General features: G+C 45.3%; 2 protein-coding genes and 1 pseudogene across 6 annotated transcripts in view; 2 read left to right on the top strand and 1 right to left on the bottom strand.

The window, feature by feature from the left end:
* The window catches only part of LOC114042779 (leucine-rich repeat extensin-like protein 3), a 2392-nt gene extending 1834 nt beyond the window's left edge, over nucleotides 1–558 (top strand). The window contains exon 3 of the mRNA XM_027861489.1: nucleotides 450–558. Within this exon, the coding sequence (XP_027717290.1) occupies nucleotides 450–558 (109 nt within the window). The remainder of the gene's footprint in view (nucleotides 1–449) is intronic.
* A 1379-nt stretch (nucleotides 559–1937) lies between these two features.
* On the top strand, nucleotides 1938–19097 carry LOC114043195 (zinc finger protein 2 homolog). 5 transcript variants are annotated; one of them, XM_027862224.1, is made up of 7 exons: nucleotides 1938–2034; nucleotides 4132–4258; nucleotides 4860–4916; nucleotides 10693–10892; nucleotides 14487–15016; nucleotides 15821–15940; nucleotides 18268–19097. In XM_027862224.1, exons 1-5 carry the CDS (start codon nucleotides 2017–2019, stop codon nucleotides 14532–14534), a joined length of 450 nt encoding a protein of 149 aa, XP_027718025.1. In that variant the 5' UTR covers nucleotides 1938–2016; the 3' UTR covers nucleotides 14535–15016; nucleotides 15821–15940; nucleotides 18268–19097. The 5 variants fall into 5 exon arrangements, with proteins under 5 accessions (XP_027718025.1, XP_027718023.1, XP_027718026.1 ...); XM_027862222.1 differs by having other exon boundaries at nucleotides 10693–12416; XM_027862225.1 differs by lacking the exon at nucleotides 14487–15016.
* On the bottom strand, nucleotides 9251–9774 carry LOC114043335 (annotated as a pseudogene).
* Nucleotides 19098–19297: the final 200 nt, after the last annotated feature.

Here is a 19297-nt window from a genome sequence, read left to right as displayed (position 1 = left end):
GAGGCCCCTCCTGACTCCTCCATCATCAGCTCTGAGCCTCCTCCTGAGCCGTCCATCATCAGCTCTGAGGCCCCTCCTGACACGTCTGTCATTAGCTCTGAGCCCCCTCCTGACTCCTCCATCACCAGTGCTGAGTTTCCTCTTGATCCCTCCACTAGTGGCTCTAAGCCCCCTTAACACCTTTAGTTTTGAACTCCTTCCTTATCCCTCTCCCTCCCTTCCATCATCTCTGAACCCCCTCCTCACCCCTCCATCAGCAGCTCTCAGCCCCCCTCTCACCCTCTACCATCTGCATCTCTGAACTTCCTCCTTGACCCCCCGACCATCTGTATTACTAGCTGTGAACTCCTTTCTTCTCCTCCTCCCTCTCTCCTGTTACCTTTGACCCCCTCTTCCCCCCACCCCACTATCAGCTCTGGGCCCCTTTTTCTCCTTGCCTCTGCCATTAGCTCTGAGCCCCCTTCTCACCCCTCCATCATCAGCTCTCGGCCTCTTTCCCGTTCCCCATCATCAGATCTCAGCTCCTTCCTCACCATTAACTTTGAGCCCCCTCTTTAGCCCATTTGTTTCTCCTGTACTGAGCTTTGAGCCTGTGGACCCTACTCCTTTCCTGTTCTGGGCCCTGTCCTCTCTCTTTCCCCCCTGCAGCTCTGAGCCCCTTCTGCATCTCTCACCATCATTTTATCTGCTCTTCGTTCCCTTCAGCTTTGAGCCAGTCCTCAGGACCTCTAAGACTTGTTTTCATCCTTCTCTAGGTTCCGTGTTTGGGTTTTCCAGCCTTCTTACATACGCACTGCCCCTACTCTAGCTCTGAGCTTCATGTCCCCCCTTGCTCAGATTAGCCTTTCCAGCCCCAATTCCCACACCCTAATTCTTCCCTTCAACATTACCCTGTTCTCCAAGTCTCTTGCTCCTCTCCTTGCCTGGCCCTGCTGTGCCTGGGCAGAGACACAGAAGGTCAGTGTTGACCTGTAAAAAAGGAGGTAGAGGAGACTTTAGGGGTTCATTAACTTGCTTAAAATTGTTTTATAACTTCTAATATGATTGGTACTCTTTTGTCTTTCATGCATTAAAAAACAGAGAAAGGATCCCTAGGCCTCCCTAGACTACCACAGTGGTCCAGGATACAAAAAACCTTCAATGACACACCTCTAGCTGTCTGCTCCCTTCCTTGGTTCAGAAATAGAAGACGTGATAGTAGTTTCAGTAGGCCTACCAGGCCCAAAGGAAGTCCGAAAGCTGAACATGTCAGTAAGCTGATGGCAAAGAGTCATCAGAGAGGAAGAAATCAAACAGGGTGGAGAGAGGATGGGGGCAGTGACTAAGTCTTCATAACTCCCCCTCTCCTCACTAGCGTATGCATGTATACACACATGTATACATGCATCCATACGTGTGTATGGCAGTTAAGGTGAGGCTTTGTCCTCCTCGACCCTCCCCCAATCCCCTTGGGAATTCAAAGTTGCTGCAGTTTCTCTGGCAAAGGAAAAATGTTTGCCAGAGATCACTATTTAATTGTCATTTCAGTCACTCCAATTTCTGTCATGCACACAATTATTTTCATGTAATCTTTTTTTTCTTTGAAGGAGGTTCAGTTTAAAGTTCATCAAATAAGTGTATTTTTGGAACGTTTCATTCCTAATTTAGTTCAGATCCTTATTCATGCCTCCAGTATCCAACAGACTCTTCAATGTCTGTTTAATCTTTCCAGACTGAGAAAGGAGAGGCAATGGGAAGAAAGACAAGAGTGTTCACATATTTCCATGGACATAAGGATTTCTGTTGGCTTCAACTCCCAGAGTTTCTGTTTGTGCTTTAGAATGGGCTTCACCTGTGTGTAGGCTTGGGCTTTGACAATCCGAAGGGTTCTGGGTGGTGTGACTCAGGCTGCTGGGCATCTCATCTTCATGCTGACGTGTACCTTAAAATGTCCAGGTGTCGAGCTGCAGCGGACAAGACTCACGTCCTGGTGGTGAGAGACATTCAGATCCCCAAGTGGAGGTCCCAGTCAGAGAGATGATACGGCTTAATGAGGTAACGCCTGTTCCTGAGCCTCAGCCTCAGGAGGGGAAGAGAAAGTGGACAGCTGGGATCAGGGGTGCTCTGGAGGGGTGGGGCAAGTGTGCCGGCTTCTGAGGTCAGTGAGTGAGACTCCCTTATATACTGCGTTTTAAAATAATAGCTAACATGTATATTGTGCTTACTATGTGCCAGGCCAACCCTGAGAGGTAGGTGCTATTATGATCCCCATTTTACAGATGAGGAAACTGAGGCAGAAGTGAAGTGACTTGCTTAGGGTACAACAGCTACTAAGTGTCTGAGGCTGGATTTGAACTCGAGTCTCGCTGACTTTAGTCCCAGTGCTTTCTCCACTGCGCCCTTATCATTACTACCTATACTTGTGTAGCATTTTACAGTTAGAACTTGCGTATGTATTACCACATTTACTTTTTGCTAGGTAATTTGTTAATTATGTGGAAGATGAGAAGATGTGAAAGATTTCAGGAATATAGAAGCCTAGATTTAAACGTAGCGGGGACTTTGGAGAACGTAGTATCCGACTGTGCATTTTATTAAGTGGTTTGCTCAAAGTTCTAAACATGGGCAGTGGGATTTGAACCCAGCTCTTCCACCTCCAAACCCCTTGGTTTTCCTCTGTTTCACTTATGCTGCCTTTGAGTCTGTGGGATGGGAGGCCAAGGAAATGGCCGTGGTGTGCATTTAAATTTGAATGGGACCCTTTCACTTTTGGTGTGTGTGCCCAGCAGGCAGTGAGGCCCAGGAGGAGGTGGCCTGGGTCTGTGCTCAGAGCTCCAGCTCTGCCTTCTTTTGCCTACGTGACCTGGGACACAACCTCTCTGGGCCTCAGTTTCCTTGTTTGTTAAAAGAAAATTAGATGTTTGTGCTAGATGACCTTTATGGTCTCTCTCAACTCTAAGTCTGTGGTTCAGCTGAGTCCATTATGCTCTCCAAGTCCTGTCCCCATTATCCACTACCTTTCTGCTCACATTCTTGTTTTTCTGTGTCTTTGGCCCTCAGCTCAGTCTTCTCCACACGTTCCCTGCCGCTCTCATCGTCATCACTGACATCAGTACATCAACGACTCTCTGTCCTCACAGTCTGCCTAGCTCCTCCATTCTAACCTCTCTTTCTACCCCACGTCACACTTAGACTTCACCATCACCCTAAACCACTCTGCTTTTAAGACCCTGAAATCGGACCACAGTCTCTTGTCCTTCCACCTCTCCCCTCCCTAACGCCCTCCATGCTTGTTCTTTGCCCTTGTCGTGACCTTGGCTCTCCAGCTTCCTCTGTCTTCTCCCAGGCTCCCTCTTTTTCTCCTGGATTCCAGTCTAGTTGGTCTGGCCAGTGCATGACATGGAGAAATGGTCATTTTCTCTTTGCCCTTTGTGAAGAATGACTCCTCCTTTGGGGGGCAGAGATGGAGAGTGGGGACGGAGAGTCTCCCGACTTGAAAAGGAAACAAAATAGAAATTTTAAAATGTTTTAAAATTTAAAAAAGTTCTTAAGAAGGAATTATTATGTTTGTTTAGCTGACTCTAGGCAAGTCATTTATTGACCTTCTCAGTACCCCACGGTACTTCAGAACCCTGCAGGGGTTCTTGACCTGGCATCCAGGAATTTTTAAAAAATAGTCTGGTCGCTGTATTTCTGTATAGTTAAGTTTCCATTGTAATCTGAAGTGTTTTATATATAGAACAGTATCATTCTGAGGAGTCCATAGGATGGGTCAGCCTGCCAAAGAGGTCCAGGACACACCAAGGTTAATAGCCCCGATCAAAGATGAGACTGGCTTCTGACTAGAATGGGCTGCACTGGTGGTAGGGGCTTGAGAAGGTTGAAGAAGAGGTTCTTGGTCAAACCCAGGTCATACTGTGGATGAAGTTCCTTCCCGCCTTTCAGGACATGAGTCTGCATTTGGGTGATTCTGTGAACTTGAGCACGAAAAGCCAGCACTCCTTACTTGGAGCCCCAAGAATGGTGCCTGGCTGGAGGGGCAGGTTCCCAGCACTCAGAGGGAGCTGGGCCTAGTTCACTTGGGTCTTTTATGACCTTCTGGTTCTTGGTCAGATGACCCTGGAGTGAACACAGATGACTTTGGTGTTTCAGAAATCAGTGACGTTCAAGGACGTGGCTGTGGATTTCACTGAGGACGAGTGGAGACAACTGAATCCTACTCAGAGACAGCTGTACAGGGACGTGATGCTAGAGAACTACAGAAACCTAATTTTTCTAGGTAAGCCCTTGTGACTCAGTCTCCCTTTTCTGACTTCTCGTCTTCCTGTGTTGTCAAACACCCTGGGATGATCTGAGGTGATTAGCTGAGCTTTGGATCAGTGTGTGTGGGGGGGGCGGGGAACCTGATAATTCTCTTTTCTTTCAGACAGTAGGGGATTCTTCTCTTTCTTCCCTGGTGAAAAGTTGTTTTAGAAATAAAATTAGAGATGAGTAAATTCATTAAGTGATTCTTGAGGCTGGACCTTCTGTGTCATTGCAGATGTCCTGATATTGTGGATTCTTTCGTGGTTCCCAGTGTTTCTGTGAGAAGATTCCATCCTTTTAACCAGGAGAGGGCTAAGTGAGCCTTCCAAGCTCTGATCCTATTTGTGACTTGTGACTTGTACCCCTACAGTTTCTGGAAACACAATACTGAACGCTGCAAAGGCCTTTCTACGCTTTTGTTTGCCTTCTTAACAGGACCTCTTTTCCTTACTGAGAAGAATTGTCTAGAATTGAATTCTGAGATGCCTTTGACTATAGCATGAACAAACATCTTCTATTTCTTTCTCCATGAGTAGGGCTTTCAGTTTTCAAACCTGTTGTGATCTCTCGTTTAGAAGGAGGAGAAGAGCCATGGACAATGGAGAGAGAAATCCCGGGAAGCACCTGTGCAGGTAAGGAAGTCAAACCACGCAGCTTTGAGTAATTGCCCACAAAAACTTAGATGGCCCTTTGGGAAATGGGCATCAGCTGATTGGAGCTTGAATGCCGTGAGCTCTCAGCGTCTGGCTGTCCTGGATACCTGGCACAGCAGAAGACGTTTGTCTTCTCTCTCCATCTAACCCTTCCACCTTTGCTTTGGATCCACTAGTGATTGTGCCTCTGCAGCATCTGTAGCAGCTCCTGGACAGGCTGGTTCCCTTGTTTCTGGTGCTTACGGCGACTTTTTTTTTTTTAAAGGGCGGTGGGTATTCTTCCTTGCCTCTGCTGCTCCTTCCAAGTGCTATCCAGTTTCTCATCATTACCCCGCCAGATTTACAAACATGTTGCCTACATCCACTGGTTTCTACTTTCTCAGTGCTAAGCGCTGAGCCCCAGCACAATCCTTAAACTGCTCTTGTAGCACTTTCAGGCTACATCCAAGGGTCTTTTCTCCATGGTTCTTATCTCAGCCTTAATGTTCTTCAACATCTTTGCTTCATTTCCGAGTGTTGGACATTATAACCTCATGACTTTTTAAAAAAACGATTTTTGTCAATATCTTAATTTTATATTGCCTAGAGTTCTCCAATTTCCTCTCCTTTCCTCTCCCAGACAGCTATCTCTCATAATAAAGAATACTTTTTAAAAGAAAAGAAAAAGCCCCAAAAGGAATAAAATTGACCAGTATTTGATGGCCTGTAAGACAAAGCATCATCCAGGTTGTCTGGCTGCCCCTGAGGGCTCTGTCCTATGCTCTCTACCTTTTCAGAAGCTCATGCATTCATAACATTTTCTTTTCTGTGCTAATGATTCCCAAAGCCAAATATTTACTCCTGACCACTCATTTATGGAGTGACCTAGAACAGGGTGCCTTTCTGTGGCACACTCAGTAAGAGCTCATCCAGCCTCTTTGGGGAGCATGGTGCTCACTGGGAATGCCGTACTACCCCTTTCCCTCTTCTGTACGCCCCCCCCCCCGCCCCTACCCCCTGCCCGGTTCTTTTTTGAATGCTCATAATCGGCGGAGATTTGTCTTTGTATCAGACCTCATCCTTCCTCCCAGCATCTGTGTCTCCGTGTGTCTAATTCTTCCTTTTGGGGATCAAATGGAACCATCCTAATCTCTTTGAAATGCTTTAAGGTATCTGTGAGGTCTTCTCAGTCCCAATATCCCTGACACCTTCAAATGAGAAGTGAAGGGAAAAAGCATTAAGTGCTTACCATGTGCTCAGCGCTGGGGATACAGCTGCAAAATCTCATTATTAATAATAATAACTATCATTTCTATGGCTTCTGCTATGTAGCTGTCACTGTGCTAAATGCTGTACAAATATTATCTCATTTGATCCTCACAATAACCCTGAGAGGTAGGTACTATTCTTTTCCCCATTTTATAAGTGAGGAAACTGAGGCAGACAAAGGTGAAGTGACTTGTCTAGGGTTACAGTTTAACTAAAAATGAATTAGTGAGCCCGTTTTCCCACAGCCCCTCTGGGATTTATAGGACACAGGGATATGGGGATATGGACATTCATATGACCTTCAATTCTTAGATCTCAGAGGGGTCCATGGCTAGATTTCCAGGGGTCCGTGAACTTAGGTGTGAAAGAAATCACACCTTTATTTTTACTAACCTCTAGTTGAAATTTACTATTTCCTTCAGTTATTTAAAAATATAAGAAGGGAGCAGCTAGGTGGCGCAGTGGATAGAGCACTGACCCTGAAGTCAGGAGTTCAAATCCGGCCTCAGACCAAACACTTGACACTTATTAGCTATAGGACTACCTAGGCTTCACCACACTGCCAGGGCAGGGTCTATGGGGTCATAGACCAAAAGGTGAAGAATTCCTACAAACTCATCTGTTACAGCCCATCCTTCCTACTGTCTGACTTCTGACCAAACAGCCGTTCAAGCCAGTGTGGCTCCTACCACCCTGGTTTTACACAGGTGGCCCCAAATTCCTGGTGTGCACTGCCTTCTCTTCTTTGCCCCATGGGATCCCCAGCTGCCTTCAGAATATCACTGAGGCATCTCCTGCAGAGGTTCTTTGGGGAGCCCTCTCCTACCCCCAGTCATGTGGACTCATCTTGATCTACATTTTCTATTTGCTTTGAGATGCAGAGGTTGTCTCTTCAGATGAAATGTTAACTCCTTCAAGACAGAATCTTCAGCATCGAATCCAGGCACTTAATAAATTCTTATTGAATGAAGGATTTTAGCACCAAGCTCCATCTTCTCCTCTCCTCCATCCAGCTTCATATCCATGTTGATAACCCCTCTAACACACAGTGACTATGTAACTCCTCCATGCTAACAACCACCACTAATTTCAGTCATAAGCCAGCATGACCATTCCTTCAAGCTTTTCAACTCATTTAATTGTCAAGAGCCTAAACTTTGTCATTTCACTTTCTGACCCCGACCTCCTAACCTTTTCCCTTTTCCATTTCATTAATTCCTGCTTAACCTACTCTTCACATTGATTGTGACCTGCAGTCCCTTGGCTCATGCCTTTTCTCTAGGTCTTTCTCCCCAGGCTGGCTTCATTTTCCTTTGCATCTTGCTTTGACCCTCCCCATCAGCTACTTGTAAAGATGACCAGCCACTGCCCTAGAACCTTTCCCTCTTCTGCCTCAGCCCTCCCCCACTCCAGTCTTCTGAGTGCTCCAGCCTGTTAAACCACAAGTCTGGATAACTACCGACATTTCTAGTTATTCTCTTTTGGCTTCTGTTCTCAGCCTGCTAAGTATCACTGGACAATTCACAAAGTTGAGCTGATTCCACTCACTCGAAATAGAACCTGTATTGAAACCTCACTTTTGTTTAATGTACTTTTGTCTAACATAAATCCTTATGCTTTATTTTTGTGAACTTCTTTTCAGTCCCATTCCCCACAGTGATTTTTCTAAGCCTTTTCTCTTGTTAAACCTCAGAATGAACCCTTCTTTGAAATTAAAGCAGATGACCGTACCTACTTCACAGAGATCTGTGCCTTCTGACAGCGACTACCTCAGCTTGCCTTTTTCATTCCTCAGCTTTCAACAGCCTCATCTATTTTTCCTTACCTTTTTTCTTTTTTAAAAAATTCAATATACATTATTTTATTGTAGTTTAAACAGTCTTAAGTAGCTCTTTGCAATCTTTAAAACAATACACTGAAAAGAAGTCTTAATTTTAGACTTTTATTATGTTGCACTGAGGAACAGCAGGGTGGATGCACAATGTTCTCTCTTCGTTTCTGATCTGAACATCTAAGGTATAGCTTAAAAGTCCTTAAGAATGTCTTGTATCAGATTTGAGGAGAGAAAGATCAGTTTCATTTTCAGGAATCAAGGAAGGCCTCATAAAGGAGGTGGCACCTGAGTTTGACCTTGAAAAAAGAGTACTGTTGCGACAAGCAGCAGGACGAGGTGGAGAGTTCCAAGCCTGCCGACATGAGCTGTGCTACAGCCAGAGTGAATGGGGGTCACGAGGAAGAGCAGGAAGGGCTGTTGAACTCCTAGTGTCCTTTTTTGGCCATCAACTTACTTCGTTAAATAACGAATAAGCCAAAAAAATATCCTTTATCACTGGATTGAAACAATTAGAATACTGAATTTCTTACTAAGTGATTTCTACAAATAAAAACATTCAAAATAACTCAATGCATTCCTTCAAAGATAATTTAGTATATATTGTTATTAGGTTCACTTATGCTTAAGAATAAAGTATATACATTTTATGAAACTATTATAGTAAGTTCCTTGGTCATGTAGTGTATAGGGCTAATATTCAAATGTTAAGAAAAAAAATCCCACCATCCTTATTTTTGCAAATATATCCATCTACTCTTCTACATAATATAGGAAGAAACCTATGAGGCTTCCCACAAGGTCATATATCCAGAGTTTTCGGTCCTTCTAAAGCATTTAATCTCTACAGCTAATTTATGATTAGTAGGTATTCCAATGAAACCGAAATAAGCTATTTACAAACTCTTGTAAAGAAAAACTTCCAATAGACTAAAGATAGTCAAGTAATTAATACAATTATTCGGAAAATTATGACTGTTCCTTAAGGAGTACAAGTTTGAACCTGTCAATACCAGAGGTAATCCTTTTATATTCATTTATGCATGATTCTTTATAATTTCTTTGTCCAAGCATAACATATGAAAACAGTCTTTCCACAGATAAAAAATGTAGAAATGTTTCAAAAATAAGAAGTCTTTTTTTTTAAAGTAATTAATTATATTCCTTAAGCTTATTTGGGAAACAAGTTTTTGTTGGATAGAATCCTTTTGCATGCACTTAGCTGGACAGTCCGCTAAGAGCTCACCGAAACATAAATCATGCCAGTTAGGTGGTGAAAAAAAAAATGATAAAAAGCTAATTTGTACCATCCTTCTTTCTGTCATCTGCTAGAATATCTGCGTTCATGATGGTTGTAGATTCATAAAAGTCTTGGTCTGTTCATCATTCGTCTACTCGTATACCTCCAAATGTGTGTATTGAGACCCAGTGTAACCCGTAGTCCTGCACAGAGCCACGTGATACAGAAGAACGCGTGGATGAGACGTTCTGGGAGTTCAGGAGGTCTGAGTGTATTTCATTGCTCTGTAGTTTTCAGTTCATCAGATTCCATAACGTGCCAGATGGCAAAGAAAACGAGCGTGATGGTGAGCAAGGGTACCAGCACATAGCAGATGACGAATGTACCTGCTACGGCCCAGGGGGGAAAGGAAAACAGTGTTGGCTGAAGTGACTAAAGCAGAGGCCAACACCCCTTACTTTCTGTCCCAGGCTCGTCACTCGCGACTCCGTCCCCTCCTGCCTTGTTTCTGCAGTCATCCTACCTCTTCTCTCTCAAGAACTTTGGATCTTTCTCTTTCCATTGGTTTCTTCTCATAGGCCTAGAAATATGCCCAGTTTTCTCTAATTCTAAAAAAGCCTGTCCTTGGTACGTCTACCCTGGCCTTTACTAAACTATCTCCAGGCACACCAACGGCTTCCTAACTGTTCCTTGGCCTGAGAGATATCATGCTTTCGTGATACTCCTACCTCTCTACTCCTTCTCTGGCTCTTTCACTGGTTCCTGTACTTCTTCCTGACTCCTTAAGGTTTGTATTAAATTATGGAATCAATTGAGTTTCTCCATAGATCTACTTTTTTTTTTTTTTTGAGAAGTGAGACATTTGTCTACTTCCAATCCAGCAATTCCATCCCCCGTGATTTGTCAAGAGATGACCAGCAGCGGCTCCTCAGTCACATGCATAGGTTCTTTCATTTCCTGTGGTGGTATTTGTTTGGACCTGGATACTTGACCTAGTTTATAAGAGCTGTGTGTCCCGTCTTTCCTCTTCCTCACCATCTTTGAGCTTCAGTTTCCTGTTGAGGATGTTTTAGAGGCAGTGCCATGTAATGGATCATTAGAGTAGGAGTGAGAAGAACAGGGCTCCAGGTCTAGTTTTGCTTTGTCAGTGATTCTTGGTCAAATCATTCCTCCGTTCTGAGCCTCAGTTTCTTTACTTATAAAATTCAATGGTTAAAACTTTCCTTCAGTTATTACTGGGTTATGAGGAGAAAAATGAGGCAACATGGCTGTCTATACGAAACTATAATTTGAAGTGCTATGTTAATGTAGGATTTTATTGGGTTTTTTTTTCTATTCTTTCCAGTTTGAAGAGGATTCTCGTTGATGAAGGAGACTATAGAATTTTACTTTCTTTCAGAACAATCAACAATATGTGTTATTTTTTTTTCTTCCAGATTGGGAGACTAATCCTGAAACCAAGGAATTAGCTCCAAAGCTAAGCATGCCTGTGGAACAGCTGTCCCTGCAAAGCGTCACAAGGATTAGTTCCCAGGGCCACAGGTTGGGAGATACCTGGGAATACAATGTCAAGTTTGAAGAACAGCAGGACAACCAAGAGACAGATTCCATACAAGTAACAGTCACCCAGAGGAAGGTGAGGGGCCATGAATATAATAAATTTGGAAGAAGTTTCAATCTTGGGTCCGTCCTTGTTCCACCACAGAAAATTCCTATGAAAAAGAGTCTGCGTAAATATAGTACGTATGGAAGAAGCCTCAAACAGTATTCTAGCCTGATAACATGTAGTAGAATCTCCTCAGAATCTTGTAAGGGTAATGAATCAGGCAAAGCCTTCTGTTTCTATTCAGACTTTCATCAATATCATAGAGTACATACTGGGAAAAAGGCTTATAAATATAGTGAAAATGGAAAGGCTTTTAGCCAGAATACACACATTACTCAGAATCAGAGAATTAGGTCAGGACAGAAGTCCCAAAATTGTAATGAACCTGGTCAGATCTTCACCCACAATTCATCTTTCACTACACATCTGAAAGTCCATATAGGAGAGAAACCTTACAAATGCAATGACTGTGGGAAAATCTTTGGCTACATTTCATCCCTTATTAATCATCAGAGAATACATACTGAAGAGAAGCCCTATGCATGTAATTCATGTGGAAAGTCCTTCAGAGACAGGTCATACCTTACTCAACATCAGAGAATTCACACTGGAGAGAAACCCTATAAGTGTAATGAATGTGGAAAAGTTTTTATCCGAGGTACACATCTTACTCGACACCAGAGAATTCACACTGGAGAGAAACCTTATCATTGTAATGAATGTGGAAAAGCCTTCAATCAGAGCACGCACCTTATTCAACATCAGAGGATTCATACTGGGGAGAAACCCTACAAATGTAACGTATGTGGAAAAGCCTTCAGCCAAAGCACATATGTTATTCAACATCAGAGGCGTCACACTGGAGAATACCCCCATAAGTGTGACGAATGTGGCAAAGCCTTCAGCCAAAGGTCATCTCTTATTGAGCATCAGAGAATCCATACTGGAGAGAAACCTTGTGTATGTAATGAATGTGGGCGAGCTTTTAGGAGTTACCCGTCTCTTACTAAACATCAAAGAATTCATACTGGAGAGAAACCCTATTTGTGTAATGAATGTGGGAAAGCCTTTAGCCGCAGTGCTTACCTTACTCAACATCAAAGAATTCATACTGGAGAGAAGCCCTTTAATTGTATGGATTGTGGGAAAAGTTTCATCCGAAGTGCACACCTTATTGAACACAAGAGAATTCATACTGGAGAGAAACCTTATGAATGTAGTGAATGTGGAAAAGCCTTTAGCAATCGCTCATCGGTTACCAAACATCAAAAAATTCACACTCAAGCAAAACGCTATGAATGTAGTGAGTGTGGGAACACCTTTAGTAAGAAATCATTACTTCTTCAACATCGGAAAATTCATATTGGCAAGTAACTAAATATAATGACTACGGTAAAGCTTCAGCCACAGCCGCCATTAGCCGTGTGTATTCATGAAGACTGGTGGGAATCCCTATCAATGAAATGAATGTTTGACAGCCTTCAAATGCAGATGCCACTTGAGACTTCACACTAGAGAATGATCCTGGGATTCGAAAGATTCATGGTCTTGTTGGTGCGGGTACTTTTTCTTCCCGATGTAGACAGTAATCTCTTAGCAGACCGTTCGTGTGGTGGAAAGAACCTTGTGTGTGTAGTCAGGATTTTGTTCAGTCGTTTTCAGTCGTGTCTGACTCTTCAAGACCACGTTTGGGGTTTTCTGGGCAAATAGGGTGTGTGGGTTCAAATCCCAGTTCTGCTATTTTCTGCTTTCATGATCTGAAGCAGATCCCTTTCCCTCTCTGGCCTCAGTTTTCCCATATGATGGGGTTGGACTGGATGAACTTGAGGTCCCTTGAAGGTCTAAATTCTGTGATCCTTTGAGTTGGCATGGCCAAAAACAAATCACCACCTGGTGGTAACCTTCTGATCACGAGCTTGTGTAGGCTGGTCCTTCAGACCCAACTTGGATTACATACATTGGTCCCGTCCTCAGAGGAATTCCAACTTAGTATGACCTGCCACGGCTTGTGTTCCACTGGCATGCCTGTCTGGTATCACTCCACATCATGCTGAGTCGTTAGAGTGGGATGTTTACAGAGTGATGCAAGTAGTATTATCCCCATCTGTTAGGGAGAGTGGGTGGAAGTGGAGTGATAACAATGCTCTGGGAGAAATGGCACTCAGTTTTTTTTTACTTAATATGTTTTGAGTTGTCAGGTCTCCTTCCATAATGCCTGAGGCTTCTGTCTCCATGCCTAGTGCCACTACTGTATTTCAGGCTTATATCACCCCTTGCTTGGACTATTGGAATGGCTGTCCATCTGGTCTTCCTGCCTCCAGTGTCTTCCCTCTCCCTCTTCATTCTGTTGCCAAACCACCTAGTTGCCAAAATCATTTTCCCAGAAGCTCAAGAAGCTTCAGTGTCTCTCTATCGCCCCTGAGATAAAACACAAATTTCCTCTGCTCTCTAAGGTCCTCCACAGTCTGGTTCGAGCCTACCTTTCTAGCTTTGCATCAGTGCTTATCACACTCTTCATTTCTTTCCTTTACACACTGCAGGTTTCCCACCTCTGGTAGCCGCAGAGGACAACCCAAATTTCTTTCTACACTGTCATTTCTTTCTCCTCACATTCATACTGGCTGTCTCACACTGGAATGTACTATTTTCCCAACTTCTTTAGAGATAGCTCAGGTGCCACCTCCTCTGGAAAGCCTTCCTTGTTCTCCCTAACTGAAAGTGCCTTCTTCTTTCTTAGAGTTCTCTAGAGTACTTTATCCTTGGCTTTACCTATACTCCTATCTTAGTCTACGTCCCATCCCCCCAGCCCTGGGAGAATATAAGCTTTATGAGTATAGGGGCTTTCATTTTTCCCCCCTTTACTGTCTAGCACCTCAGTGCCTCACACAGTGCTCTGCACATAGTAGGTGCTTAATAAAATTTAGTTGAATTGACTCTTGAACATTTCAGAAACGGCCTTATCCCATTTTGCTTCCCTCTTCTTGTAATATATGTTGTATCCATTATTATAGTAATTTCATTGTTGAGGTACTTCCAGCCTGAACCATTTGGGAAAGAGTATTGTCCTTGGAAGGAAATATCAGAGCAATGCAGATGTTGCTGTGGACATTCAGATCATTGGTCTTTATCAAGCAGTTCAGGAGTTTGCGTGCAGACAGAGAAAAGTTGGTCTTGAGACTATATCAGGGTAACCACTTAGGTGCCTCCTGTAACTGAGGTGCACTAAAGGGTTAGGGTTTGAGATTTGGGATTTTTGGGCAGGGGTTAGTATCAGGGGTTAGCATTAGGTGCCCTTCATTACCCCACATAGTACAACCAATTATTCCACTTACCTGTGAGAGTGACCGGTCAAACCCTCTTGAGACACTGCTTGAGGCGGATGGCGTTGCTTTTGAAGATCTTAGGTCATAAGCCTCTACCCTGCATTTTACAGATGAGGGAACTGAAGTCCAGAGGGGAGGCTGACAACATAACTGGCAGATGTAGGACGGGGATCTAGGTCTTGTACTGATGGATGATAGCCGGTATCTGTGTGGTACTTCAAGGTTACACACTGCTCTCATACCAGTGTTCTCTCGTCGCACCCGGGAGATACAGAGTGCACTCATTCTGTCCATTTTACAGATGAGGAAACTGAGACTTGAGAGAGGGGAAGCAACTTCTCGACAATGACAGAACTGTGAGACGTCAAAGGCGAGACTTGAAAAACTGCCTTTAGAACCCGCGTTCGCCTCTTGACTTTCAGTGTGGATCTCTCTTTCGGCGCCTGGTCTCTCCTACCCTGCCACGCTCGTTCAGTGGTCACTCTTCTAGGCCGTTCTTGGTTTCTACCAAGTTCACAGAGGCAAGGTGCTGTGGTTTGTCCGAGTGCTTATGTGCAGGCCCACAGAAACACGCCCGCTCTTAACGCTGCTGTGAAGGAGATGGGGAACCGCCTTCATTCATTTCCTGAGGCCCTGCTACGTCCCAGGTAGTGTGAATAGTGCTGTGGACAAGACAAAGAAGAATTCCAGACAGCCCCTGCCTTCGCTGAGCATTGGTCCTAGTAAGAGAGACCACACACCGCGTCTCGTCCTATGTTACGTAACTCCTGCAAGACTCATGAGGGAAGCACAGAATGCTATAGGGACTTCTGAAGATGAGGTCGCTTTCAGGTGGAGAACTTGGGAAATCTATAGGGGGAGGAGGGAGGATTTCTTAGGTCTTGAAGACACTCGGTTGAACTTTGCCAAGAGAGTAGAAGGGAAGGCATTCTAGCTGAAGGGATGGTGACCAAAAGCACAGTGGGTGGGAAGGACTCAGCAGGTTCTGAGAGGGCCAGGGACATGTTGGGGAGCAGTGAGATCTGAGCCCAGAGAAGGAGAAGGGTGGACGGTCCTGAATGCCAGGCTTAAGTGGAGGCACTTCCGTAGGGACAGTGACCTGCAGGAGACCTGTTTAGATTGCAGCTTCAGAACGACTAGCTAGCATTTATAGAGTACCTACCATGTGCCAGGCACTGGGCTAAGCGCTTAACAGATATCTCATCTGACCCTTACAACGGCTCTGGGAGGTGTTATCATCATCCCCATTTTACCCATGAAGAAACTGAGGCAGATAGGTGAAGTGACCTGCCAATGGCCACAGCTGATAAGTGTCTGAGGCAGGATTCACATTCGGGTCTTCCTGATTCCAAGTCCGGGACTTTTTCCATTGCACCACCCAGATGGGCCTTAGTTTGCCCATTCATGGAATGGAGATAATTATAACTACCTCTCTTTCGAAGTTATGACAAAATGCTCTCTGTACCTTAAAGTGATATAGAAATGTGAGTGACTTTGTAGATGTGGAGAGAGCAGTGGGGATGCGATACTGCTTCCTCTTAGAATTTGTCATAGAAAAGTAGATGCAGTGTGGTATGATGGGCGCTGACCAGCTGTGGAACCATAGGAAAATCTCTTAACCTTTCTGATCCTCAGGCAGATCTCTGACTTATCTACTATGGCAGAGAGAAGTCATCATCTACCTTGAAGGAAGACATTCCCAAACTTGACAAAATCACAGATCCTTGACATATTGAGGATTGTTTCAATGAACAGGTATTTACCAAGCACCTACTGTGTGCCAGGGACTGTGCTAGGCACGGAGGATATAAGTCCAATAAATGCAGTGATCCCTAGGCAGTGGGGAACCACCCAATGGGAATCAGCTTGACCAGAAGTGTGCCTCGGGCAGTCAGTGAAGGATGGCTGGAGAGAGACAAGGAAACCAATTAGGAGACAGTGCCGTGGCTCGGCTCGGTGGGGATGGAGACGGGTGGAAGCAACTGAAAGCTGGGAGCTTTGTCCTGCACCAGCGTCCTCTTAGCTGCCTGACCTCATGCCGCAGTGTAGAAACACGTTCTGGGGAGTAAGGAGGAGTAGGAGCGTCGGACCGGCACTGGCATCTCTAGTGTCTGGCCAGGGTCGTCTGCTGCCAAGGAAAAGCCAGGCACCGATCGGCCGTGGGAATGCTGTTGAGCTCCGCTCAGCTCTCACTTCCACCGTTAGACTAATCCGTGGACATTAACTTTCAGATCGGGGCAGAGATCTTCTCTCCCTGTTTTCTGTTGATAAACTGATCAGAAATTTGCAAGGTCACACAGTTGCAGACTCTCCCCCCCCCCTTGTTGGCCTGGTTCCTCCACTTGAAAAGGAAGTGTTTCTGCAGCCTTGTTTCTTCAGTGTTCTGTGTTCCACTGGATAGTGGCATTAACCAAACGCTCACTAGGTAGAGGCTTAGTTAGGGCACAATCCCTGCTCTTAAGGAGATTGCTAATTAGTATTAATTAGGGGATCAGGCAGGTAGAAAACACGTCCTTTGGTAGAGGCATTAGGTTCAAACTGAAGTGCCATGTGAGTTCTGAGTGGGGAGAGTCCCAATGAGTTATCAGCGGGGCAGCTAGATGGCGCAGTGGATAGAGCTCTGGCCTTGGAGTCAGGAGGACCCAAGTTCAAATCCGGTCTCAGGCATACAACCCATAACACTTACTAGCTGTGTGACCCTGGGCAAGTCAACCCCAATTGCCTAGCAAAAAGCAAAAAACAAAACAAAACCAATGAGTTATCAGGAGAGCTTCCTGGAGGAGGAGGAGAAGTTGGAATTGGACCTGAAAGGATGGGGATAAAATTGGCTGGTGAGGCAGAAACAGTGGGAGCAAAAGCACCTGGGTCTGAGAGGGCAGTGCGTGTTGAGGAGGCAAGGCTGGAGCACAGAGTGCATGATAGTGAGTCGTATGAGGTAAGGCTAGAGAGGACTGGGGGCAGCGGGAGGATATATGGGCAGGGGACCCTGGTTACCTATAAAGCAGATGAGTTGGAACTTGATGTGGGTGATAGGAGCCCAAGGAAAACTTGGGAGCAGAGTAACTACCCTGTCTCTCTGAAAATGGAACGCCCTAGCTGAGTTCCCAAGGCTTAGGAGGGAAAAGTTAGCTAATGATGAGTCTGTGGATCCCTCAGGGAGGACAGTCTCCCTAGCATGACTGGCTGTGTTACTAGGTACTTTCTGCAAGGTTGAGCAGTGGTTAGAGCACTGGGCCTGAAGTCAGGAAGATCTGTGTTCAAATCCCGCCCCAGACACTTACTAGCTTTGTGACCCTGGGCAAGTCGCTCAACCTCTGCTTGCCTCAGTTTCTTCATCTGTAAAATGGGGATAATAATGGACCCTTCCTAGAAGGTCTTTAATAAAGGCACAGCGATCAGCCGATGACATCGGTTTGTGAGTACTCAGTATGGGAATCAAATATTCCCGGCCACCAAAGCCAACAGATGCCAATGCTCAAACCACTTCTCTTCTTGTTTGAGTCCAGAAGTACCCTTTCCCCCCTTCCTCTGTATCTGTCCTTCCACAGGCTCTTTTCAGAGTCTTGTCAGGTCAGCAGCAGCAACTCTGCCTTCCTTGGGACCGAGAGTGGTTGAACCAAACCCTTTGCCTTTCCCGGGGGACTGACGATGGCATGAAACTCAGCCTTAGGACCTTCTGCTTGTGAAACGTACCTACACCCCGCCTAAAGGATCTGTGCGTGAAGCCTGCTTCACACATGCTGGCGGGGTGGGGGAGAAGCCTCTTTTCTCCTCTGCCTTTGCTGTTCTTTTGGGTAGTAGTCCTGGGTCATTAGAAGGCCCTGGCCTCCATGCCTCCATTCTCCAGGGGAAGGCACCAGGAAGGGAGAGTAGGACGAGCCCCTTCTGATCTGGAGAGAGAAGAGGCAGACGTTAGTACGGCACCATGTGTCTGAGCAGAGAGGAGGGCGTGTTCGGTCCGGGGAAGCCTCTCGGCTGGGAGGCGCAAGGCTGGGGGCCTGGCCTACGATGAAGAGGGCCGCTCTGGCTGCAAGGTGAGTCTTTGAGTTCTCGGTGCACTCAGCATCTTCTTCCCGTTACAGGCCAGTTGCTAGAGAGCTGGTCCCCTAGGAGGGGCGTGAGCACCATCTTCTGGAGCCCGAGGAGAACGTCGAAACTATAGAGGACAGTACATGCGTGGGGTTGGCAGAGAAGGGACCCCTGGCTGGAGGGTGAGAGGAGCTTGGATAAGTGGTTTGCAGAGGCCAGAAAGAGGGCAAGGGATGAGATGACCGCCTTCTGGGAGCTCAGGAGAGCTGCGGAAAGTGATGAAGCAGCTGAATGAAGTTTGCTTCGAGCCAGGAAAGGAGGGATGGAGGACAGGCGCAGGCTCAGTGACTACTCACCTGCTGCACATCAAGAGGGAAGAGGCTGTGTGTGTGTGTGGAGGGACAAACTCCTTTTTTTCCATTTTATTTTTCAGTTAACAGGTATTTTTTTTCTTTCCCTCCCTGCCCCGCCACCATTAAAAAGGAAAACAAAACCCTTGTAACAAACATACAGGTCAGACAAAACAGATTCCTGATGTCCGTGTTCAGAAACGTCTCATTCTGCATATTTAATCCATCACCTCTCTGTCGGGAGGTGAGTAGCGTGGATCATCCTAATTCCTCTGGAATCATGGCTGGTCATCGCATGAAGCAGAGATCTTGAGTCTTCCAGAATTGTTTGGTTTTACAATACTGTTATTATAGGAATTGCTTGAGGATCACACTCCTACAACCCTTGCTTTTAGCCGATAGATGGAAGTTCTGTAAGTCATTGAGACTTATGGACCTATGGAGTAATGGCTGCTCATTGGTATTCTTTCCTATGGGCCTGGCTATTAGTTCTATAGGTTTCCAGTAGCTTGCAAATAAAATTGTTCACGTTATGAGACTTGTGAGCCTGTGTGCTTGTAAGGGGATCTGGTGATTACCCTGGAGATGATGTCATACTGAAGTTCCCAAATCATCAGGAGGCAGTAAGCAAGAGAATTTAGAGGCCCCCAACATATGCCCAAGATCTGTGGACCAGGAGGGCGCCTTTGACGGGTTTTACCACATTTATGATCAGTTTCTTTCCCAGAGTCAC

The sequence above is a fragment of the Vombatus ursinus genome, unplaced genomic scaffold (assembly GCF_900497805.2).
Source record: "Vombatus ursinus unplaced genomic scaffold, bare-nosed wombat genome assembly UNPS02014768.1, whole genome shotgun sequence".
NCBI classification, from domain to species: domain Eukaryota; kingdom Metazoa; phylum Chordata; class Mammalia; order Diprotodontia; family Vombatidae; genus Vombatus; species Vombatus ursinus.
Note: the sequence above shows the minus strand (reverse complement) of the source record. Positions and strands in the feature narration are given on the sequence as shown.